The sequence below is a fragment of the Chiloscyllium plagiosum genome, unplaced genomic scaffold (assembly GCF_037043375.1).
Source record: "Chiloscyllium plagiosum isolate Xiang-an unplaced genomic scaffold, Cpla_swu_hap1 HiC_scaffold_8, whole genome shotgun sequence".
Lineage (NCBI taxonomy): Eukaryota > Metazoa > Chordata > Chondrichthyes > Orectolobiformes > Hemiscylliidae > Chiloscyllium > Chiloscyllium plagiosum.
This window is the reverse complement of record NW_028270146.1, coordinates 55,192,469-55,218,463: the sequence shown is the minus strand read 5'-3', so window position 1 is coordinate 55,218,463 and position 25,995 is coordinate 55,192,469. Positions and strand designations below refer to the sequence as shown.

At 39.8% G+C, this 25,995-nt stretch overlaps 1 protein-coding gene across 2 annotated transcripts; it reads left to right on the top strand.

The window, feature by feature from the left end:
* On the top strand, positions 1 to 25,995 carry gnpnat1 (glucosamine-phosphate N-acetyltransferase 1). 2 transcript variants are annotated; one of them, XM_087989861.1, is made up of 6 exons: positions 1 to 265; positions 9,453 to 9,632; positions 16,528 to 16,590; positions 18,832 to 18,959; positions 19,221 to 19,282; positions 24,638 to 25,995. In XM_087989861.1, the coding sequence occupies exons 2-6, from the start codon at positions 9,479 to 9,481 to the stop codon at positions 24,783 to 24,785; spliced, it is 555 nt and encodes a 184-aa protein (XP_087845987.1). In that variant the 5' UTR covers positions 1 to 265; positions 9,453 to 9,478; the 3' UTR covers positions 24,786 to 25,995. The 2 variants fall into 2 exon arrangements, with proteins under 2 accessions (XP_087845987.1, XP_043553598.1); XM_043697663.2 differs by lacking the exon at positions 1 to 265 and adding an exon at positions 7,081 to 7,180.

Sequence of the window (25,995 nt, the reverse complement as noted above, 5' to 3'; positions counted from 1 at the left end):
CTCTGTCTCACTCCTCTCTAGTTCTCTTTCTCTCTCCCCCACTCCTTCTCTCCAGGTTCTCTCTCTCTCTCCCACTCCTTCTCTCCAGGTTCTCTCTCTCTCTCCCTGTCTTTCCCATTCCCTCTCTCCAGCCTGCTGCGTACCCCCCGCTCAGACGTCATCGCGTCGGCGCGTGCCCCCTGTGCCACGTCACTAGTTGACGGTTAGGCTCCTCCCGCGCGGCTCGAATCCGGAAAGGAAGCCGCTCGAGAGCTTCTCTGTGCGGGTGAGTACTGTCGCTTGTCGCCTCTCGGCTTCGCCTCCTCCTCCTTCCCCATCGCCTGTGACGGCTGTTTTTTCTGTGAGGCCGTGAGAGAGACACACACACTCCCCCCGGAGTGCAGCTTCCTGCCAGGCTCTGGGTGGCAGCAGCCACGCTGACAATTGGCCCGTGTCAGCAGCAATAACTCAAACCGGCTATAACTAACCCCGGCTATAACTAACCCCGGCTATAACTAACCCCGGCTATAACTAACCCCGGCTATAACTAACCCCGGCTATAACCAAACCCGGCAACAACTAACCCCGGCTATAACTAACCCCAGCTATAACTAACCCCGGCTATAACTAAACTCGGCAACAACTAACCCCAGCTATAACCAAACCTGGCAATGACTAACCCCAGTTATAACTAACCCCAGCTATAACTAAACCCGGCAACGACTAACCCCAGCTATAACCAAACCCGGCAATGACTAACCCCAGTTATAACTAACCCCGGCTATAACCAAACCCGGCAACGACTAACCCCAGCTATAACTAACCCCAGCTATAACCAAACCCGGCAACGACTAACCCCAGCTATAACTAACCCCAGCTATAACTAAACTCGGCAACAACTAACCCCAGCTATAACCAAACCTGGCAATGACTAACCCCAGTTATAACTAACCCCAGCTATAACTAAACCCGGCAACGACTAACCCCAGCTATAACCAAACCCGGCAATGACTAACCCCAGTTATAACTAACCCCGGCTATAACCAAACCCGGCTATAACTAAACCCGGCAACAACTAACCCCAGCTATCACTAACCCCGGCTATAACCAAACCCGGCAACAACTAACCCCAGCTATAACCAAACCCGGCAACGACTAACCCCAACTATAACTAACCCCGGCTATAACCAAACCCGGCTATAACTAAACCCAGCAACAACTAACCCCAGCTATAACCAAACCCGGCAACAACTAATCCCAGCTATAACCAAACCCGGCAACAACTAAACCCGGCAACAACTAACCCCAGCTATAACCAAACCCGGCAACGACTAAGTTGAAACTTTATTGCTGGAACAGCACAGCAGGTCAGGCAGCATCCAGGGAACAGGAGATTCGACGTTTCGGGCACAGGCCCTTCTTCAGGAATCCAAACCCGGCTATAACTAAACCCAGCAACAACTAACCCCAGCTATAACTAACCCCAGCTATAACTAACCCCAGCTATAACTAACCCCAGCTATAACTAACCACAGCTATAACTAACCACAGCTATAACTAACCACAGCTATAACCAAACCCGGCTATAACTAAACCCGGCAACAACTAACCCCAGCTATAACCAAACCCGGCAACGACTAACCCCAGTTATAACTAACCCGGCTATAACTAAACCCGGCAACAACTAACCCCAGCTATCACTAACCCCGGCTATAACCAAACCCGGCTATAACTAAACCCGGCAACAACTAACCCCAGCTATAACCAAACCCGGCAACGACTAACCCCAACTATAACTAACCCCTGCTATAACCAAACCCGGCTATAACTAAACCCGGCAACAACTAACCCCAGCTATAACAAACCCGGCTATAACTAACCCCGGCAACAACTAACCCCAGCTATAACTAACCCCAGCAACAACTAATCCCAGCTATAACCAAACCCGGCAACAACTAACCCCGGCTATAACAACTAATCCTGAAGAAGGGCCTGTGCCCGAAACGTCGAATCTCCTGTTCCCTGGATGCTGCCTGACCTGCTGTGCTGTTCCAGCAATAAAGTTTCAACTTTGATCTCCAGCATCTGCAGACCTCACTTTCTCCCCGGCAACGACTAACCCCAGCTATAACTAACCCCAGCTATAACTAACCCCAGCTATAACTAACCCCAGCTATAACTAACCCCAGCTATAATTAACCACAGCTATAACTAACCACAGCTATAACCAAACCCGGCTATAACTAAACCCGGCAACAACTAACCCCAGCTATCACTAACCCCGGCTATAACCAAACCCGGCAACAACTAACCCCAGCTATAACCAAACCCGGCAACGACTAACCCCAACTATAACTAACCCCGGCTATAACTAAACCCAGCAACAACTAACCCCAGCTATAACCAAACCCGGCAACAACTAACCCCAGCTATAACCAAACCCGGCAACAACTAACCCCGGCAACAACTAATCCCAGCTATAACCAAACCCGGCAACAACTAAACCCGGCAACAACTAACCCCAGCTATAACCAAACCCGGCAACGACTAAGTTGAAACTTTATTGCTGGAACAGCACAGCAGGTCAGGCAGCATCCAGGGAACAGGAGATTCGACGTTTCGGGCACAGGCCCTTCTTCAGGAATCCAAACCCGGCTATAACTAACCCCAGCTATAACTAACCCCAGCTATAACTAACCCCAGCTATAACTAACCCCAGCTATAACTAACCCCAGCTATAACTAACCCCAGCTATAATTAACCACAGCTATAACTAACCACAGCTATAACCAAACCCGGCTATAACTAAACCCGGCAACAACTAACCCCAGCTATAACCAAACCCGGCAACGACTAACCCCAGTTATAACTAACCCGGCTATAACCAAACCCGGCTATAACTAAACCCGGCAACAACTAACCCCAGCTATCACTAACCCCGGCTATAACCAAACCCGGCTATAACTAAACCCGGCAACAACTAACCCCAGCTATAACCAAACCCGGCAACGACTAACCCCAACTATAACTAACCCCTGCTATAACCAAACCCGGCAACAACTAACCCCAGCTATAACAAACCCGGCTATAACTAACCCCGGCAACAACTAACCCCAGCTATAACTAACCCCAGCAACAACTAATCCCAGCTATAACCAAACCCGGCAACAACTAATCCCAGCTATAACCAAACCCGGCAACAACTAACCCCAGCTATAACTAAAACCGGCTATAACTAACCCCGGCTATAACCAAACCCGGCAACAACTAACCCCGGCAATAACCAAACCCCGGCAATAACCAAACCCCGGCAATAACCAAACCCCGGCTATAACTAACCCCGGCTATAACTAACCCCGGCAACAACTAACCCCGGCAACAACTAACCCCGGCAACAACTAACCCCGGCAACAACTAACCCCGGCTATAACTAACCCCGGCTATAACTAACCCCGGCTATAACTAACCCCGGCTATAACTAACCCCGGCTATAACTAACCCCGGCAACAACTAACCCCGGCAACAACTAACCCCGGCACCAACTATTCCCAGCTATAACTAACCCCAGCAATAACCAAACCCAGCGGCAACTAACCCCAGCTATAACCAAACCCGGCTATAACTAAACCAGGCAAAAACAAAACCCAGCTAGATCTAACGCCAGCTATAACTAAACCTGGCAATAACCAAACCCAGCAACAACTAAACCTGGCTAGAACTAAACCCAGCAACAACTAAACCCGACTATAACTAAACCTGCCAATAACCAAACCTAGCTAGAACTAACCCCAGCTATAACTAAACCCGGCAATAACCAAACCCAGCTAGAACTAACCCCAATTATAACTAAACCCGGCTAGAACTAACCCCAGCAACAACTAAACCCAGCTATAACTAAACCTGGCAATAACCAAATCCAGCTGTAACTAAACCTGGCAAAAGCCAAACCCAGCTAGAACTAACCCCAGCTATAACCAAACCTGGCTATAACCAAACCTAGCAACAACTAAACCCGGATATAACCAAACCCATCAACAACTAAACCTGGCTAGAACCTAACCTAGCAACAACTAAACCCGGCTAGAACTAACCCCAACAACAACTAAACCCGGCTATAACTAAACCTAATAATTACTAATCCCAGTAATAACTAAATTTAGCTTGGACTAAACCTGCCAACAACTAAACCTAGTATTAGCTAAACCCAGAGATAAGTGAATCTTGCGATAACTAAACCCAGCTAGAGCTGAACATAGTAATAATTTCTGATGAAGGGCTTTTGCCCGAAACATTAATTTTCCTGCTGTTCGGATGCTGCCTGACCTGCTGTACTTTTCCAGCACCACAGTCTCCACCCTGATCTCCAGCATCTGCAGTCCTCACTTTCTACGCAGTAATAACTGAACCCAGTAAGAACTGAGAGAGTGACCAGCAGGCAGTGCTTCCTCTGAGTGGGAACGTCCAGCAGACAGTGCCCCCCTGCTCTGCGTGGGAGTGTCCAGCAGACAGTGCCCCCTACCCCCACTCTGTGTGGGAGTGACCAGCAGACAGTCTACAAGTCTTTTGATAGATGCTGTATAATGTGGGAAAATGAGGTTCATTTTTGTTGGAAGGATAGAAAAACAGAATATTTAAATTGATGATAGAGGGATTTGATTATCCTCAATGAAATAGAAATTCTGTGTGTGCAAAACTGAAGAAAATTGAAAAAGGCAGTTAAAGTTGAAACTTAGTCTTTGGTAGCTTTGTGTCACTATTGTTTATGAATGTGAGTTTTGTGTTCTCATTTTCTACATCCTCCTCTTTATTAATCCACTTCCGTAACATGCAAAATAGATATTCTGTGAATGGTCAAGTTGGCATTGCAAGTAAATAGTATTAAATTATAAAGCAATTTGCATTGTATTTATAATTATAGTTGCTCCCCTGAGTTGTCATTTGGAACTAATATGAAGCTAATTTCTAAAACTAAATTTTAAAATAATCCTTTGTTGGGGAGTTAAACACATTTGTTTTGCACCTGATGTCAGCATTGAGCACTAACAAAACAGCTCAAATCAATTTCAAACTGTTGACTAATATACTGTGCCCTAGAAAACAATTAATTTGTTACATATTGGTAATATTTATAAACCTTTTACACACAGCAAACATTTGGTCAAAATATGAATAGAAATACTTAATGACTTCTGTGTTGGCAAACTGAGTACCAGTGTTGTACCTATCAAGATGAACAGGGAAGGTTTGCAGGACGAGGGGTATTGAGCTGGAAACCATCTGTCAAAAGATTATGGGGAACAGGAAGGTGATCAACCAGCATTGTAGAGCACCTGAAAGTGGAAGGAGGAGATTTAGTTATATGCCACTTGTGTTTGGGTTGCGCAATTATATAATATTGACCTAGCCCTGCTGTCATTTTGTATTCAGACTTCTATTTTACAATATGTGATTGATCACTGCTTGCTAATAAGTAACCAAAAGAAAAGTGGTGTGATGACACTCCTCTCGGCTTCAAATGTGAGCAACCAAAAAAAAAGATTTGTTAAACCCTTAACAACAAGGAAAGAACACTAGGAATATTTTTATTCCAATTGTTATTAAACTTCAGTGGTACTTCTGGTATTCGTTTTAAAATAGTGATGGAAAAGGATAGACCAGAAGGGTCTGTTTCCATTGTGTATGACTCTAAGTCTAAAACACCTTAAAGTTGCTATGCTAAATTAATATTCTTGCACAGTGATCTCCTTTTTCTCAATATCTATCTAAACTTTAAAATGTCTTTAAACATCACAGTCAAACTTTAAAAATTGAACAAACAGTTTAACAAGCCAGCTTTAAACTAGAAATGCATATGAATAAATCCTACAACATAATTTTAGAATAAAATAGTTTGACCTTTCTAGCTCTCTAGATGATGAAAATCTTAATTAATTTAAACTGGATATAATTTATGTTTATTTTTAATACTTTAGCAGAATTAAAGAAACTAATACAATGTTAAATATTAAACAAAAATGAGTTTTTTGTCTGCAGCAATTACATGTCTTGCACAAGTTGCAAAATGACACTTTCTGTGTCATACCTCAAGTTACAGGGATAGATTCGCATTGGATACCAGTCGGTAATGCTTACTTTTAAAATGTTGCTTCTAAAGCAAATTACAACTCAGAAAACGCCAAATGATTGGATCATTGACTACAGCTTTTCAAGTAAGATCCTACTAATGTGGAATTCACTCACTTATCCACTGAATGTTGATACACATGCAATAGTTGAAGATAGTTGTTTATCCTCCAATGTGTAAAGAGATACTAGCCTGTAAGGTTCTGTCTGGACCATATTTTTTATGATTACACAAACATAAGATACTCTCTCTTTTGTGTTTCATTCATATTTTTCTCTGAAGTAATCTTTGAAGTTCCGTGTTGAAAAATCCCATTTTGGAAAGTTATCTCATTATTTATTTAACCATTAGCATTACTTTGGCTATGACATTAGTGCTCCAACTCACAGTTCCCCAAGTATTTTCCTAATGTGGACTGAAAATGGTCTTGACCCCTCGGTGAGATCAGAGCCTGTTAGATAAGGAATGCAACTGTTATAACTCTAGATTTCCATGGCACTCATTAATGTCTCAGATCTCATGACCTCACCAATTTGGGAAACCCTGCACTAATATGATGCATAAGGCAAGGGAATTTAGTGACAACGCACTATCAAAGTTGGATACTTTCTGACACGGGTGCAGCAGAAGGGAAAAGAATTGATCATTTTGTATGCCATTAGAGGAATTGACATTTTGGCCCCATATCTGGAACTGGGAAGATTCCATGTTCTTCCACTTAGGGAATACTGTTGATAGAGGCCCTAAAGGCAGGCATACAAGTTAAGTTGTATAAGTTCAGTGCAGCTTGTAGATTTAGCAAAACCCTGGAAGAATTACAGTATGTTTTAGCATTAATATATCTTCCAAAGTTAAATCATTTTAGAATTTTGGGGAAGACTTGAATGAAGGCAATTCCATATTTAAATATACAACAGAAATTTGTAAAATAGAATTTTTAAAAAATGGAATGAGATGGAGGTGTTCTTCAGCTTAGTTATAGTGAACAATTATTGTTTACTTTTAAAATGTTGCTTCTAAAGCAAATTACAACTCAGAAAACGCCAAATGATTGGATCATTGACTACAGCTTTTCAAGTAAGATCCTATGTGCACGTTTTCCACAAAACAATTTAGCAGTAAGATTCCCATCCTTGGACTATTAGAGATTTGATGCCATGCAGGATAAAGAGCAGAAATGCAGCAGTCATAGGGAATCCTATAGTTAGGGAAATGGACAGGTGGTGAAACCACTTATTTTAAGTAATTGAGGATGCATTTCACCTAGACTAGGTAATATACTAATTTTCAGTAATGCTTTTTAAAGATGTTTTCCCTATTTATTATCATATTACCAGACTTCCCTCTGTTTTAGGCAAAAGTGAGGACTGCAGATGCTGGAAATCAGAGACTAGATTAGAGTGGTGCTGGAAAAGCACAACCGGTCAGGCAGCATCTGAGGAGCAGGAAAATTGACGTTTCGGGCAAAAGCCCTTCACCAGGACTGAAGGCAGGGAGCCTCCAGGGTGGAGAGACAAATGGAAGGGGGTGGGGCTGGAAAAAAGGTAGCAAAGAGTACAGTAGGTGGATGGGGGTGGAGATGAAGGTGATAGGTCAGAGAGGAGGGTGGAGCGGATAGGTGGGAAGGAGGATTGGCAGGTAGGACTGGTCATGAGCTGGAAGGTTGGAACTGGAGTAACGTGGAGGGAGAGGAAATGAGGAAATTGGTGAAATCCACATTGATGCCCTGGGGTTGAAGTGTTCTGAGGCCGAAGATGAGGTGTTCTTCCTCCAGATGTCAGGTAGTGAGGAAATGGTGGTGGAGGAGGCCCAGGACCTGCATTTTCAGCTTGTGAAGGGCAATTCAAAATATTTAATACTTGCATCCCCAAATCCTTGGCCTCTGCATGAATATTTCTCTTTGAGCCCTTGATAGGCATAAGTTACTCCCCAATAACCACTTACCTATTTTGTGAATATAAAATATTTGAATGTTCAATTTCATGTTGCATGCTAATTTTTCCCAGTAACTTTGTCTTCTGCATTGCATTTTTCAGTTTCCTCTTGTCATTTTTTTCTAGTCATCCTCATTATTAGCTATTATTTGGAAATGTCGGTGTTGGACTGGGGTGTACAAAGTTAAAAATCACACAACACCAGGTTTTAGTCCAACAGGTTTAATTGAAAGCACACTAGCTTTCAGAGCGCCGCTCCTTCATTAGGTGGTTGTGGAGGACACAATTGTAAGGCACAGAATTTATAGCAAAAGTTTATAGTGTGATGTAACTGAAATTATACATTGAAAAATACCTTGATTTTCTGTTGAGTCTTTCATCTGTTCGAATACCATGATAGTTTCACTTCTTTCATGTGTAAATCATAAAACCTATTTTTAAAAGTTGCATTCTCAGGTTAACTGTAACAATTGGTGTTAGCTAGACAATATATTAAAGTTGTTAGCCCCCTGTGTTCTGTCTATGCCATGATTCTAATCTAAAAAGTGAGATAAGAGTTTTACATGAATTCACGCAGTTTTTGAGCAAAGTACAATGTAACTCTGCAAATACAAATTCACCCCACAAACGTATATGTGTGCATGTGGGTCTTTGTGTGTGTGTGTGTGTGTGTGTGTGTCTGTCTGCCTGTCTGTCTGTGTTGGGGGGTTGTGAGTGAGAGAGAGAGTGTATGTGAGTGTAGAGTGTCTTAAGTCTTACACAAGGTATTTTTCAATGTGTAATTTCAGTTACATCATAATGTAAACTTTTGCTATAAATTCTGTGCCTTACAATTGTGTCCTTCACAACCACCTGATGAAGGAGTGACGTTCCGAAAGCTAGTGTACTTTCAGTTAAACCTGTTGGACTATAACCTGGTGTTGTGATTTTTTTATCATTATTAGCTATTATTTTGTCATAAGCCTGCTGTTCCTGTTTTATTTTTAAACTTACTTGTTTTGCCATCTTGGTAGCATTAGCTTTGGAAGCTAGAAATATTCCTTTCCAAAGGAATATGCTTAGTTTGCATCTGAATTGTCTCTTCCCTGTTCATTGTGGTAGATCGCCAATGATGATCGTACTTGAAAAGTTTTAGTCAGTGATCTAATCATTTGATCTTCACTTGTAGTAACTTCTTTACTGCTTCATGCTCCTATTACATTTGTACGCCATAACTGTCACTCCTTAAATACATTTGCTTTGAGAATTTATGCACAGTTTCAACCACTTGCAATAATGTAAAACAAACCAGTGAAAGAAACTCAATTTACAAAGAAAGATTTGTTTTGACTATGTTTAGGAGTTGTACTAATCTGATCTGAGAAAATGCATCTTTGATTAAGATTTTCAAAGCATTTAATATTTCCTTAATTCAGTGTATCAACTGTGTTCTTCTCCTGCCATGATTCTTGATGACACACCCTTGTTTGATCCGATCATGTTACGTGACCTGGATTGGAGCCAGAATATGGTGAAATTCTCTCCTGAAATTTCTCCTCTGAACCCTGGGGTTGGATTAGTTATGAGGCCTCTCTGTACTGCTGACTTCAATAGAGGTACTTTATGAACTGTAATTTACATCTTACAAGCATATAGCAATACAAAATCAATAAAGTTTTCAAATAAAGGATCAATTGAAGAAATTAAAATTCAAAACAATTTTTCAGTCTAATTTTTGGAAATACTTTTGGAGACATTTGCTTTATTGTTGAATGTATTTATGCAACTTCTTTTCACTACTAAACTTGTAAGAATTCAATATTAATTCTCAATAACTTTGACTGAAGCGTTATTTTCATGTTTGTTGAAACTTAACTATTATTTGAATAATGAAATGATGTCTATGTAATAATGGAAATAAATTTGCAATCGGTATGATAAATCTAACCTGTTTGAAACCTCCAAACTGTCGTTGGTTCCTGATTCAGTTCTACTGTATATAGTTTAGGAACATGCAGAGAAGGAACGATACCTGTCACTCATCTCTCTAGTACAATTTCAGTTCAAAACATATACTTTCTATTTTTCTTGGATGTTCATTAGATAAGAAAAAGTTAGGACTATAGTTAGTTTTGTCGTTTATCTATCCACCTATCCATCTTTATTTTCTACCATTATTCTTTACTTAAGCGCTTGTGTGAGTTTTTTCACTTTGCACAGAAATAACCATTGTCACTTTTTCCAATCTAATACCAAACTATGGACAGTTGTATGCTGCAGATACTCAACGCACATAAGCCCCTAACAAAGATAAATGCCTTCCACCATTTCAGTCTTTGGGCTCAAAGATTTAATAAAAAACAAAATTGTGTTATGAAATTTGTTCATTAGTCTATGTATTCAAAACTAACAATATGAAAATCGACTGAAGAAAACATAAACATATTAATATATCCTAAGTTAATAGTACCTATATTTGCTTGCACGTTAACTGTTTAATCAACTCACTGATGAAGCCCATTGTGGATTCCTGCCCTTCAGGTGAAGCCAGCTTGAACTCCCTGCTTTAGACTGTATTGCTGAACTTGGACCCATATTTCTTTTGTTTTGAATTTATACCTAAATATATCTGTGTATCTTTGTACATAGCTTTATAAAGGACAGTAATGCTGATTTTCATCTTTACTTTTTCATTTTTCTAATTTGTACCTAGGTATCTTAGTACCTAAGGTGGTTCCAGAAATGGCGACTTTTACACTTTTCGCTGTACTCCTGTATCTCTGTACTTGAGTACATGTGACAGTAAATCTAATTCTAATTCTAAAGTCTTGGTGTGTCCACCTTTTTGGAATCAACTGAGGGTCTTAAAGATCACAGAAAATACTGGAGAAACTCAGCAGGTCTGGCAGCATCTGTAGAGAGAGAAACAGAGTTAATGTTTAAGTGTTGAGAGTGTGGTGCTGGAAAAGCACAGCAAGTCAGGCAGCATCCAAGAGCAGGAGAATCAACGTTTCGGGCAGAAGCCCTTCATCGATTCTCCTGTTCTCGGATGCTGCCTGACCTGTTGTGCCTTTCCAGCACCACCCTCTCAACTCTGATCTCCAGCATCTGCAAGTCCTCACTTTCTCCAGAGTTAATGTCTAAGTCCAGTTTAAGGTAATGTTTAAGTCCACCCTTTGTCAGAACTGAAAATAGCTTGTAAAAGTTCGTATTAATGCTGATAACGGGTGGTGTTGAGAGGATGAGGAGAGCAGAAGAATAGAGTGCATGGAAATGATGCCCAGAGAGAGAGAAAAGAAGGATAGTCAAACAAAGAGATTGCAGATAATAAGCCAACAGATGCTGAGACAAATGGGTTGGCAATGCTGGGGGAAGTCCACATGCAACAAGACCTGGGGGTCTTGGTGGGGAAGGGAACTAAAAAAGGAATAGGGGGATCATGTTCTGAAATTAAACTCTATATTGAGTTCTGAAGTACCTAGGTGGACAATTAGAGTCATAGAATCATAGAGATGTACAGCATGGAAACAGACCCATTGGTCCAACCCGTTCATGCCGACCAGATATCCCAACCCAATCTAGTCCCACCTGCCAGCACCCAGCCCATATCCCTCCAAACCCTTCCTATTCATGTACCCATCCAAATGCCTCTTAAGTGTTGCAATTGTACCAGCCTCCACCACTTCCTCTGGCAACTCATTCCATAGACGTACCACCCTCTGTGTGAAAAAGTTGCCCCGTAGGTGTCTCTCATATCTTTCCCCTCTCACCCTAAACCTAGGCCCTCTAGCTCTGGACTCCCCGGCCCTAGAGAAAAGACTTTGCCTATCCATGCCCCTCATGATTTTGTAAACCTCTATAAGGTTACCCCTCAGCCTCCAACGCTCCAGGGAAAACAGCCCCAACCTGTTCAGCCTCTCCCTATAGCTCAAATCCTCCAACCCTGGCAACATCCTTCTAAATCTTTTCTGAACCCTTTCAAGTTTCACAACATCTTTCCTATAAGAAGGAGACCAGAAATGAACGCAATTTATCCACCTTTAACCATTTCAAGACATCCAGCACTTCCTCCTTTGTAATATGGACATTTTGCAAGATGTCACCATCTATTTCCCTACATTCTATATCTTCCATATACTTTTCCACAGTAAATACTGATGCAAAATACTCATTTAGTATCTCCCTCATTTTCTGCAACTCTACACAAAGGCCACTTTGCTCATCTTTGAGGGGCCCTATTCTCTCCCTAGTTACCCTTTTGTCGTTAATGTATTTGTAAAAACTCTTTGGATTCTCCTTAATTCTATTTGCCAAAGCTATCTCATGTCCCTGTTTTGCCCTCCTGATTTCCCTCTTAAGTATACTTCTACTTCCTTTATACTCTTCTAAGGATTCATTCGATCTATCCTGTCTACATCTTTCATGTCAGGGCAGGCAGGGAAAAGGTAGGACTAATAAATTAAACTGCATTTATTTCATTGCAAGGGGCCTAAAAGGGAAGGCAGATGAACTCAGGGCATGGTCAGGAACATGGGACTGGGATATCATAGCAATTACGGAAACATGGCTCAGGGGTGGGCAGGACTGGCAGCTTAATGTTCCAGGATACAAATGCTACATGAAGGATAGTAAGGGAGGCAGGAGAAGAGGGGGAGTGGCATTTTTGATAAGGGATAGCATTACAGCTGTGCTGTGGAAGGATAGTCCCGGAAATACATCCAGGGAAGTTATTTGGGTGGAACTGAGAAATAAGAAAGGGATGATCACCTTATTGGGATTGTGTTATAGATCCCCCAGTAGTCAGAGGGAAATTGAGAAACAAACTTGTAAGGAGATCTCAGCTATCTGTAAGAATAATAGGGTAGTTATGGTAGGGGATTTTAACTTTCCAGACATCGACTGGGACTGCCATAGTGTTAAAGGTTTAGATGGAGAGGAATTTCTTAAGTGTGTATAAGATAATTTTCTGATTCAGTATGTGGATTTACCTACTAGAGAAGGTGCAAAACTTAACCTACTCTTGGGAAATAAGGCAGGGCAGGTGACTGAGGTGTCAGTGGGGGAGCACTTTAAAATAGTGATGGAAAAGGATAGACCAGATCTAAAAGTTGACGTTCTAAATTGGAGAAAGCCAATTTTGATAATATTAGGCAAGAACTTTCGAAAGCTGATTGGAGGCAGATGTTTGCAGGCAGGGATGGCTGGAAAATGGAAAGCCTTCAGAAATGAGATAACAAAAATCCAGAGAAAGTATATTTCTGTCAGGGTGAAAGGGAAGGCTGGTAGGTATAGGGAATGCTGGATGACTAAAGAAATTGAGGGTTTTGTTAAGAAAAAGAAGGAAGCATATGTCAGGTATAGACAGGATAGATCGAGTGAATCCTTAAAAGAGTATAAAGAAAGCAGGAGTATACTTAAGAGGGAAATCAGGAGGGCAAAACGGGGACATGAGATAGCTTTGGCAAATAGAATTAAGGAGAATCCAAAGAGTTTTTACAAATATATTAAGGACAAAAGGGTAACTAGGGAGATAATAGTGCCCCTCAAAGATCAGCAAGGCGGCCTTTGTGTGGAGCCACGGAAAATGGGGGAGATACTAAATTAATATTTTGCATCAGTATTTACTGTGGAAAAGGATATGGAAGATGTAGACTGTAGGGAAATAGATGGTGATACCTTGCAAAATGTCCATATTACAGAGGAGGAAGTGTTGGATGTCTTGAAACAGCGATACATGAATTCAAACAGCAAAGGCAGTAACTGTGCAGGTTCTCCTTTTTTTTCTCTCTCTCTCTCTCTCTCTCTCTCTCTCTCCTGCACTGTCCTCACCATGTGCTTCCTTTGTCTGTTCTTCTCCCTTTTAAACCTGCTATTATTTTGACCTTTTTTTTCACCAAAGTTCCAAAACAATGCAACATCATATAAAACAGTAATTGCTGCTCCTGGAATTCGAGGAAGTCATCTCCAGCACCTAAAATACCTCAAAAAAAGAGCAGCTGTTACAGCCAGAAATTTTTCCTGTCCTCCATCTTGGATTGCCCAGAATCCTCAATGATAGGGCTAGGGTTAGAACTGCTGATACTTTAACCATGTGTATTAAAATATTGTTTTAATGTGGGGGTGCTGGTGTTGGATTGGGGTATTCAAAGTTAAAAATCACTCGACACCAGGTTTTAGTCCAACTGGTTTATTTGGAAGCACTAGCTTTCGGACCCTGCTCCTTCATCAGGTGCTTGTGGAGTATAATATCATAAGACACAGAATTTATCGCAAAAGTCTATAGCAAGCGTGATGTAACTGAAATTATGTATTGAAAAAGACCTGGACTGTTTGTTAAGTCTCTTACCTTTTAGAATGAACATGTTGGTTTCTGTTCTTTCATATGTAAATCCTATAACTTTTTTAAAGTTACATTCTCAAGTGAACTTTAACAATAGATGCAATGTTGACCCAGATAATGCATTGAAGGTGTGAGATGCCCTGTGTGAGACTGTCTGAGCCACAATGGTCAGACTGATTATAATCTAAAAAAGGGATTTACAGAATCTTACTTGGATTCACGCAGTTTTTGAGCAAAATAAAATGTAATTCTGCAAGTACAAATTCACCCCACAAACTTTTGTGTATGTGGGTGAGTGTGTGCGGGGGGTGGTATGAGTGTCTGTGAGAGAGTGTGTGAATATGTATGTGTGAGTGTAAGTGTAAAGGGGTGTAAGTCTGTGAGAGGGTACCTGTGAGCTTGTGAATGAGAGAGGGTCTGCATGAGTGTATGGGTCTGTAGGAGTGAGTGAGGGTGTGTGCACACGCAATGGGGTTACCTGTAGTGTGACATGAACCCAAGGTTCCGGTTGAGGCCATCCCCATGGGTACCAAACTTAGCTATCAGCCTGTGCCTGGCCACTTTGCGTTGTTGCCTGTCCCGAAGTCCACCTTGGAGAATGGTCACCTGAAGGTCCGAGACCGAATGTCTCGGACCGCTGAAGTGTTCTCCGACTGGAAGGGAAAATTCCTGACTGTTGATTGTTGTGCGGTTTCCATTCCTCCGTTGCCATAATCTCTGCTCAGTCTCGCCAATGTACCATGCCTCAGGGCATCCTTGCCTGCAGGGCATGAAATGGACAATGTTGGCTGAGTCACATGAGTACCTGCCACGTACACGGTGGGAGGTGTCCCCATACGTAATTGTGGTATCCATGTCGACACTCTGACACTTCTTGCAACCTTTGAGACCGAGCAGAGGCTATGGCAATGGATGAATGGACACCGCACAACAATCAACAGACAGGAATGTTCCCCCTTGGTTGGCTAACACTTCAGTGATCCGGGACACTTGGCCTCTGACCTTCGGGTAACTGTCCTCCCAAGGCGGACTTCGGGATAGACAACAACGCACAGTGGCCGAGCAGACTAATGCAGACTCTGTTTCATACATACACAAGCTGTCTCTCATACGCTCAGGCATACACTCCCACACACACACTCTCAGAGACTTATACCCCTTTACGCTCACACTCTCACACATACACATTCTCTCACAGACACTCATACCCTGCTACACACACACACATAAATTTGTGGGGTGAATTTGTACTTGCAGAATTACATTTTATTTTGCTCAGTAACTGCATGAATCCATGCAAGATGCTGTAAATTCCTTTTTTAGATTAGAATCAGTCTGAACATTGTAGCAAAGACAGCCTCACATAGGGCAGCTCACAATGCATTATCCGGGCTGACATTGCACCTATTGTTAAAGTTCACTTGAGAATGTAACTTTAAAAAAGGTTCTAGGATTGACATATGAAAGAACTGAAACCAACATGTTCATTCTAAAAGATGAGAGACTTAACAAACAGTCCAGGTCTTTTTCAATACATAATTTCAGTTACAAAACACTGTAAAATTTTGTGAGAAATTCTGTGTCTGATACAGACGCAGAACCAATCCACAACCACTGATGAAGGAACAGCGCTCCGAAAGCTAGTGCTTCTAAATAAACCTGTTGATCGATAACCTAGTGTTATGTGATATTGTTTGAAGAAGCATCAGGACCACAAAATCTGCAATATCTAAGGTCTTCTGCAGAATGTATGCTACCTTGACATGTAACCTTGGGTTTAGTAAAAGGAATGTCTTTAATGGAACTCTTTTGCTAATAAACAGCAAAAACATCTTTCCTGTTGCAACCTCACTTTTAAAATAATTTAATCCATTTAGCATTTAAGGATATTGTATATTCTATGTAAGTCAGATTAGCATCGATCTTTCCTTGGTTGTATAAGATCCGGGGTTGTGGGTTCAACCGCCATTCTCCCACTACCACATCTGTCTGTCCTGATTTGTTATCAATGGAAATAAAAATCAGAAGAGATGTAGAATTGGCTGCCAACCTGCTATTACCTGTCTTACACTTTCATGCAAAGTGAAAATGCACCAGATTGTATAGAACTCATTGCACCAAAAACGTTTGGCTATGCTGATGGAATTCATTTAATTTTGATTTTTAAACAGGTCTTTTTAAGGTACTTGCACAGTTAACGAAAGTAGACCAAGTTGCACCTGAAATATTTATAAGTAAGTGGACAAGCACCTTCAACATTATTCTGCATTCAATTTCAAACTGTTAAGCAGTTTTTCTCTCTTGTAATGATGTTAAGTGTGCTATAAAGCTGTTCCTTTCATATCAAAATGTGAAGAAATTTTGAACTGCTTTCTAAAATGGCCCAGTTATTAAATTGAACCTAAAAACTGTGACAAAATACAAGAGGTACCACATGGACCATAACAATTCAGGGAGGCTCATTGCCATTTTACACAAGAGGAATAGTATAAGTGTATAAGTTCATAAATTAATTTTATTAAAAAAAACTTGATTACAAATTTTTCAAATGACACAGAATTAGAAAATGCAGTAAATAGTGGGGAGAGATATATGACAAATGAAAGATGCGGTTGTTGTATACTTTGCTCTGCTCCTGTGTCAATCCCACCCTCTTTTACTGCCCCTTCCTGCACTGTCATCCTTGTTCTCCTTCACCCTTCAGTTGAGGTGGGTTCCCACTTAGTCACTTAAACTAAACAAGTGGGATGAGGTCAGGTGAAGAGAAATTTAGAAGTCTAAAGAGAAAGGTCAAGGCAACAGTATTACAGCCGTTGGGGTAAATGTGAGCAGTATAGGAGGCACAAAGAGTTTAAGAGGTAGCTTTAAAGGTAGTGGATGGTTTATTATAAATTCTAGGAAAATCAGATTGGAAGGTAAGAAGTTGCAACATTGCTATATAAGAAATGAGGGAGAGATAACAGAAAATTATAGGCTAGTTAGACTGATATCAGTCGTCAGAAAAATGCTTTAATCTATTACTGTGTAAGTCTTATTTCCCTTTTACTGAAAGGAAATAGTATTTGTTACAGCTTTTTGTGAATGTGACAAATAGGCTAGACAGAGGAGTCAGTAGACATAGTGTACTCACATTCCTAAAAGACATCTGATAAGCTGTCACACAATAGATTAATGGACAACATAAAAGTTAGTAAATAGGTGCAAAATATTATCAGATATGAACAATTGGTTATTGGACAGAAAGTGGAGAGGTATAACTGGAGACTATAAATGGTGTAAAGCCATAACAATCAGTGCTTGAACCTCAGCTATTTTTAATTAAGACTTTATTCGAGTTTGCTGGTGTTATAAGCTTATGAAGGAATGTAAACTTTGAGAAAGATACAAAGATGTTGCTAAAAATTATAGGCAGGTTAAGTGAGTAAGCCATTATTCATTTTGATAATTAAAAATGAAAAAAAGAATATTTTTACAAATTCCAAACATTCAAAATAATGATTAGGGAGTTTTGGATGTACCTGTACAGGAACAGAAAGTGAGCATGCAGGTATAGCTTTCTTTGTCTGTCAATTCATCCACCCTGTCCACAAACTGCTGCAGAATGTTAGTGCTCCATTTCCTATCTTCCCAATACGCCACTGTTTTTGGGGACAGCTTAGTGAAATGAGAGCAACTGCTTTGACATCAATGCAGTATTTGACTGAATTTGGCATCAAGGAAGCCTAGCAATGCTGCAGTCAATGGGAATTGGGAGAAATCTCTATCTTGATTGGTGGTATAGCGCAAAGGAAGCTGGTTGTCGTTGGTGATTAATCATCTCCACTCCAGGTCATCACTACAGATGTTCCTCAGGTTGGTCTATCCAGGACAAATCAGCCCACTTGATTGGCACCTCACCCGCCATTTTCAACAGTCACTCTCTCCTTCACTGACTCATCGCAGCAGAGTGGGCCATCTACGAGGTGCACTGCATTAGCTCACCAAGCCTACTTTGACTGCACCTTCCAAGCTCATGGTATCTATAATTTTAAAAGACAAGTAAGGGAACACAGCCACCTCCAAGTTCATCCCCAAGCCAAACATTGTTCTGATTTTGGAATGTATCACTGATCTGCCATTGTCACCGTGTCAAAATCTTGGTTCTTCCTTCCTAGCAGCACTATTGGACTGCAGCAATTCAAGGCAGCAACTCATATCACCTTCTCCAGGTCAATTAGAGATGATCAATAAATAGCTAGACAAAGCTATACCCCATTAACAAATCTTTTAAAAATTAGCAGTCTGTCTGAAGCAAATTTCTTGTGTACCAACATTCACATGTATAATGTGAAAAAGCATAACTGGAAAAATTAGATGAAAAGAAATCTTTAGAATTTGTGTGGTAGATTGACATGTTTAAATATTTTGGAGCTAATCATATAAAGTATGTTTCATTTTGAAGCATTTATTTTTTGATCATATTCTAAACTTCACAGAAAAATTTGAGCACATGAAACAAACTGGAGATTATTATACCGTTGTGATTGAAGACACGCACCTTGGACAAGTTATTGCTACAGCAACGTTAATAATTGAACATAAATTTATACATTCTTGTGCAAAGGTAGGTCTTCAATGGATATTATAATGTTAATGTTTACTTTTAGTTTGGTTATGAGTTTTCTATTCAGTTCTGGAACTGACACTTGTTGATAAAACTGCTTTGTAGCGGGGTATACATTAAGCAAATGAAATGAATGTGCATGTAGTAGATAGACCATCTGTTGCAGCAATTTTTTAATCATTGAGAGATTAATTTGTCAGTATTTAAGCATTAAAATATAACAATAAATGAAGCAGAGGTTCTCTTTGTTTTCAAATTTAGCGAGGGAGAATAGAAGAGGTTGTCGTGAGTGATGAATGCAGAGGAAGGCAACTTGGGAAACTGTAAGTTTAAGTGTTTTGGAATCTTATTTATGTAATTTGCTATTGGGAATTACCATGGTGAGTTTATCTAGGTGCTAATTACATCTACTTCTGGAATTCCATTTGTTCACGGAACATTCTGTACTACTCTGTAGCTATGTTGTCATTTGTTGCTATCCTCTGACCTTCATTGAATCCTTCCCAGTGCCTGTCTGATTCATTCCTTAAATGAATTCAAGTCAAGGGAAGGCCCTTCTTGTCTCTACTACCCCATTCCTGAATGGGAATGTTCTCCTTCTACATCACATGGATGTGCATAATCCTTTGTCTCCATGCCCGACCAGTGTGTAACATCGAGTAATAGTGAGATACCTCTGTTCTGCCTTGGTCTTCAATTTAGAACATAATTACTGAAACTGGTCTCTAAAGTCCACTGTTATATTCTTTCCTATGGTAGTTGTTCTTAACTAAGTGATGGTTTCTATCTGCTCTCTTTCCAGAAACTTTCTTATTCATGATATTATGTCCCTCACCCTGGCACTAAAGAGGCAGTATACCATTTGAAATAGCATAGCATCACAAATGAACATAAATATTCTTGAGACGAGAAATCCTTCTCTTCTTCCTACAATCAATAGACTCTTAAAACCCACACACTATTGATCTTGTCTTTTCATTTAATCTTTTCAAATGTCAGTGACCTTGCAGTCCAGGAGCTCATCTTCACCTTGATTTCACATTTTCAGAAATTGTAGTTGTGTAAATAGGTAAGAAGAATAGTTAAAAGCATAGGTCTTCTCAACACCTCTGACTCTGACTTTCAATTCCTGATCTGCTTGGCTGTCATGGGTGTAGTAAATTTATTGGCTTTTCTGACATTTGATGTAAATGTTCTAGTGGTAACTACCATCAACTTTGATGCAATTCATTTTGAGATTTTCAAGCAGCAAAGAGCTGGTTTGAATTACCTGAGGGGGTCGGAGAGAAACTTCTCAAGTTTTATTATTCCTACATGATTTACATTGCCACTCTGTCCAACCCGTTTGATTATGTGATTACATATAATAGTTAAAGTTATACATACAAGTAGCTTTTTCAAAAAGATACGTTATGTAAACACAAACATCACTGAAACTAATTTGAAGTTTAGATGTTGAATTCAGTTCATGTCTTTGGCTATTTGTCTCTGAATAACACAGCCAAGGAAGGATTCAAACTTGATATGTGTTGTTTTTGGTTGGGGTTATGGTATGTGCTGTAATATTTTTTTTATAGATATTTTTATTAGAAATTTAACATTTTTACAAGTTTACAAAAATAAACAAAACTCTCAGATATAAACATTGATATACAATTAGCTCAAATATACAATAGCCAAAATTTGACAAAAAAAAAACAAAACAACAAAAAAAAAACCGAAAAGAAAAAAAAACAAACAAACAAAACTCAACTATCTACTAATCTAACCTACGACTAACCAGGGTGTATATTTAAGTCTCTTACATGCTCGGGATGTGTTAACATCAGATATGACAAAACCCGTATTCGTGCGGGATTCCTCCCCCGAGGGGCCGCGGACCAGCCAGGCTCATAGTCTCAATTAAATAAAAGCCCTTGTTAGGATAGCCGAAATATCTGTATTTATGTAATTCAAAAAGGGCTGCCATATTTTATAAAATAATTTGGTCTTTCGGTGCACCATATTTGTAAGGAAGTCAAGGGGAATACATTCCATAATTAGTCTGTGCCAATTTGAAAGTCCAGGGGGGCCCTCCGCCACCCAGTTCATCAAAATATTTTTCCTTGCACAGAAAGAAAGAATAGAAAATAGTCTCTTCCCGTACGTGTCCAGGGAGGGAAAGTTCGAAAAGCCCAAGAGGAGAGATACGGGTCCACTTTTATTTCTGTTCCTAAAATTTCTGTCAGGGTACTTGCTACTTTAGTCCAATATCTACGGATCTTATGACAGGTCCATAAGCAATGTACAAGAGTGCCCACCTCTATTTTGCATTTAGGACACATTGGAGATGCTCCTGCCTTAAATTTTGCCAATCGAACCGGTGCTATATGGGCCCTATGAAGTATCTTCAGCTGGATAGCCTGGGTTCTGTTACAAATAGTAATTCTTCTAGCATTTTCCCAGATATCATTCCACGTTTCTGTGGAGATTTCTAGTCCCAGATCCTGATCCCATGTTTTAAGCAGATTATCCATATCTCCCGATACTTCATCATGTAGCAAATGATAAATATTACTGACGGAAGATACCCCCACTGGTCGTAGGACACTACATTCTCTATCGGATTTATAAAGACTATCTAATAACGTAGTCTTCTTCTGTATAAAATCTCGAATTTGGAAGTATCGAAAGAGATCTCCATTGGGTAATCCGAATTTCTGACGCAGCTGTCCGAAAGACATCAGGACCCCATCTTTAAATAAATCCCCAAGACATGAGATACCCCTGGATCTCCAGAGTTTAAAAGTGGCATCTGTTAACCCCGGTTGGAATCCCCATGCTCCCACTATCGGTGCATAGGGGGATGTTTTATGTGAATTACCCTCATTTTGCCGCATTATATTCCAAGCCTTGATTGTATTCAGTATTATAGGGTTTTTACAGTGATCTGTAATGATTTTCCTCTTGTCTGAGAATAAAAGGTTAATAAGTGGGTATTTTACTTGAGAAGCCTCGATGTCCAACCAGATTGATTGTGGATCAGACAAGACCCAATCAGTTTTATAACTTAATAGGGAACTTAATTGATATTTCCTAAAATCTGGGAAGTCCAATCCACCCCTTGCCTGTGGAAGCTGTAGCTTCTTCAGCTTAATGAGGGGCCGCCTATGGTTCCAGATAAAGGAACTCAGCCAGCCGTATAATTTACATAAAGCTGTCCTCGGCAGCATCACCGGAAGCATTCTCATAGGATATAGGAGACGGGGCAGGATATTCATTTTGATTAATGCTATTCTACCCAACCAGGAAATTGGCAGGTCTCCCCATCGCTGGAGGTCCTGCCTTATCCTTTCCAATAAATACACAAAATTAGCCTTATACAACTGACCAAATACTGGAGTAATAAAAATGCCTAAATATAAGAAACCCTCCAGGGACCAGCGAAAGGGAAAAAGGGAACCGTCCGCTAAGTGGGGTATCACAGCAAGGCCACCCATTGGCATAGCCTCCGATTTTGAAAAATTAATTTTATAGCCTGAGAATGCACTAAATGTATTAATAACTTGGATTAAGCGAGGTATGGACATCAAAGGGTTACTGAGGAATAGAAGAACATCATCTGCATAAAGGGTAATTTTATGTTTACCTGTACCAATCCTTGGGGGCCACTATATTAGGATCAGCTCGTATAGCTTCTGCTAGTGGTTCAATTATTAGCGTGAATAACAATGGCGAGAGGGGACATCCCTGACGGCAGCCCCTACCCACACTGAAGCTATCCGAGCCTAATCCATTGGTAACCACAACTGCTTTGGGATCACTATACAATGTTGAGATCCATTTGGTAAACACCTGTCCAACACCAAACCTCTCCAATGTGTAAAACAAATATGACCATTCGACCCTATCAAATGCCTTTTCCGCGTCTAATGAAACCACTACTCCTGGTATCTTTCCCTGATGACAAGCTTGAATCATATTCAGAGCCCTTCTAACATTATTGGATGATCTACGGCCCTTAATAAACCCCGTCTGATCCTCCTTTATAATATGTGGCAGTATCCTTTCTAATCTCAGTGCTAACGTTTTAGAGAGGATTTTAAAATCTACATTTAGCAAGGATATTGGTCTGTATGATGTACAATCTTCTGGGTCCTTTCCTTTTTTAAGGATAAGAGAGATATTTGCCTCTTTCAGCGAAGGCGGGAGACAGCCCTGACTATATGCATAGTTATACATGTCCATAAGTGGACCAGCCAGTATTTCTGTAAATTCTTTATAGAATTCAGCTTGAAAGCCATCTGGGCCCGGCGTCTTACCATTTTGAAGGTGCCTAATTGCATCAACTATTTCTTGGGGTGTAAGAGGAGCATTTAGGACCGATACTTGTTCCGGAGTTAGGTCTGGAAAAGTCAAATTTTTAAAAAATGAGTGCATCCTCTTCGTCCTATCTTCACAATCCTGTGATTTATATAACTCAGAATAGAATTTTCTAAAGGTCGCATTAATCTTTTTATGATCATGAGTCAAAATACCCGTACTTTCCTTGATAGACATAATAGTCTGAGGGGCCTTTTTTTTCTTTGCAAGAAATGCTAAGTATCTACCCGGTTTGTCGCCATATTCATATAACCTTTGCTTTGCAAATAATATTTCCCTCTTAGCCGTTTGAGTGAGTGTAGTATTTAGAGCTGTCCTAAGAGCTGTAATCCTTTGCAATTTAATAGAGGGTCTATCAGTGTATGCTGTTTCAGCCGCTTTTAAGCGGGCTTCAAGCAGACGCTGTTGTTCTCCCTTTAATTTCTTCTGGGTCGCTGAGTAGGAGATGATCAAGCCTCGCGTGTAAGCTTTGATGGTCTCCCACATCATTGACGGGTTGCTAGCTGTACCTGAATTAATTTCTAAAAAAGTTTTAAATTCTTGAGAGAAGTACTTTACAAATTTACTATCTTTCATTAAGAAGGGGTCCATACGCCAATGCCGAGGGGATGTCCCACTGTTCCTCGCCTTAGTTTCCATAGCTGTAATATTCTTAGGTGCACCTTGATTGAGGTTTTTGAATTCTAATTAATTAAAATTACAGACTGGGTTTTAAGAAAGCCAAACTAAGGTTGCTTGTCCTGATTAGTTACAAAACTCATTTACAGCTATAAATGTTTTCTTCGGTTTATCATAACAGATACAAAAGAAATGATACTTAAAAAGGCAGGGTGCCTAGCCTATACACGTTCTTCTGTCTTTAACCTTTTTTGTACATGGAACCACTAAAACACAGGCTTTGTTAACCCTTACTAAGTCACTACCCTCGTATATCCAGAAACGATCCTTGATTGTTGGTTTATTCGTGCATGAACAGTTCATGGTCAATCCTGGATTGGTTTGGTGGTCTAGCATTGGCTTCTCATGATCTTGATTATGACTTTGCTTAAAAAAACTCTTCTTAACAATCTTCACCACTTCACAATATGATTTTTAACAAAAACATTTCACCCTGCTGTCTCTCAAAACGTCTGTTGATTAGTTCTATAATTGCATTGCATTTTGAATTTTCTGTAATATTGCTGTAACATGTTCCATGCAGTTCTACCTGAAATATTGCCTAAAAGGGCCTATTGTTTTTAAAAAAAACTTTTCATACATGCTTGCAAATAAATGAACTATTACTAACCTGTAGCTATATTTTGTCCTATTAACAGGTTAGTTTCAGCCCTCACACTTCTCAGCAAGAAACTCAACTGTTATAAAATTACACTAGAGTGCCTACCAAAGAATGAAGCCTTCTATCAAAAGTTTGGATATAAAGCTACAGAAGAAGTGTACATGCAGTGCAGATTTTTCGACTGAAGTCTGCTTAATTGGTTGCTTATTTTTATTTCTAAAAAGACATTTGAGATCTGGCTATATTACTGGTATTCTGATCTATTAATACAGGACTGAATATAGAATAGTCTGGCATTAATGGCCTATTTTCTGCTTAATTTGGTGGTAACAGGATGTAGTTGAAATTTAAGAATGTTTTTCTCAGACTAAGCAGTTATGTGGATGAGGGGTAAACTGCAGCATAGTTCACATTATTAAACTTTGGCTGAGAGTGCTGTATCTATGAAGGAACATTGTTTTATTTAGAAACTGAAGATATCAAGAATTTTAACCAAAGTACTTTTGTTTTTGTCTAGCTCCAAAACCTTTGTCTCGAATTTATGTAAAACTTGGAGCAGGACATTTCTATGCATTAATTTCTGTTAAATCACTTAACTAGTAATTATGGCTGCCATGATGCTCTGCCTGCAATGTTAAAGGAAGAACGATGTTATGCAGTCATTTGGGAGTAATTCCATTTTCATTAAGTGCAAAATTTGCAGGAAATCTTGGGAGCAGAAATCTGATTGGTATTAAGTGCATGGGCTTCGATTTTCAGCGCATGGGCTTTATGGCACTGTCCAAGTTGAAGTGGCGATATTAAAAATACTTGTGTGGCTGTTCCCAATTTTTTTTAAAAATAAGTTGTGGAGTTTTGTAGGAACAAGACAGTATCAAACAGCGCACGAGCACCATATTTTGATGTTCTGAAGTAGCTTGCTGCAGTGTAACTAAATGTAAGCATTAAGACTCTAGGTCATACATACGTGACTTCATTAGTGTGATTTAATTGATCTTAAAATTGGATAATTCCAAAGCACATTTATCTAATTTACAGAATGTTAATATTTAAATATTTAAAAATGAAGATAAACTGCTCGCTGTGTAGATGCAATATTGCACAGGTATTAACTGATTTTACCCAACGGGATTTTACTCTTTATCTCAAATTTTAGTCTTCATGGTTAACATTGCAGATAAATCTACTGTTTTCAGCCTGTTTATAGGAGTTGTTTGTTGAAAACTTTTTATTTTTGTTTGTAGAGTTGTAGCTAAATACAATTAATCTATGACTTAGTAAAATGGTATTTGAGAGAGCTCCATAAATTTAAACATTATCCCTAAATTTATCCTTTGAAAGTTAGATGTATATATATATATATGTGTGTGTTTTATATATACATACACACACACA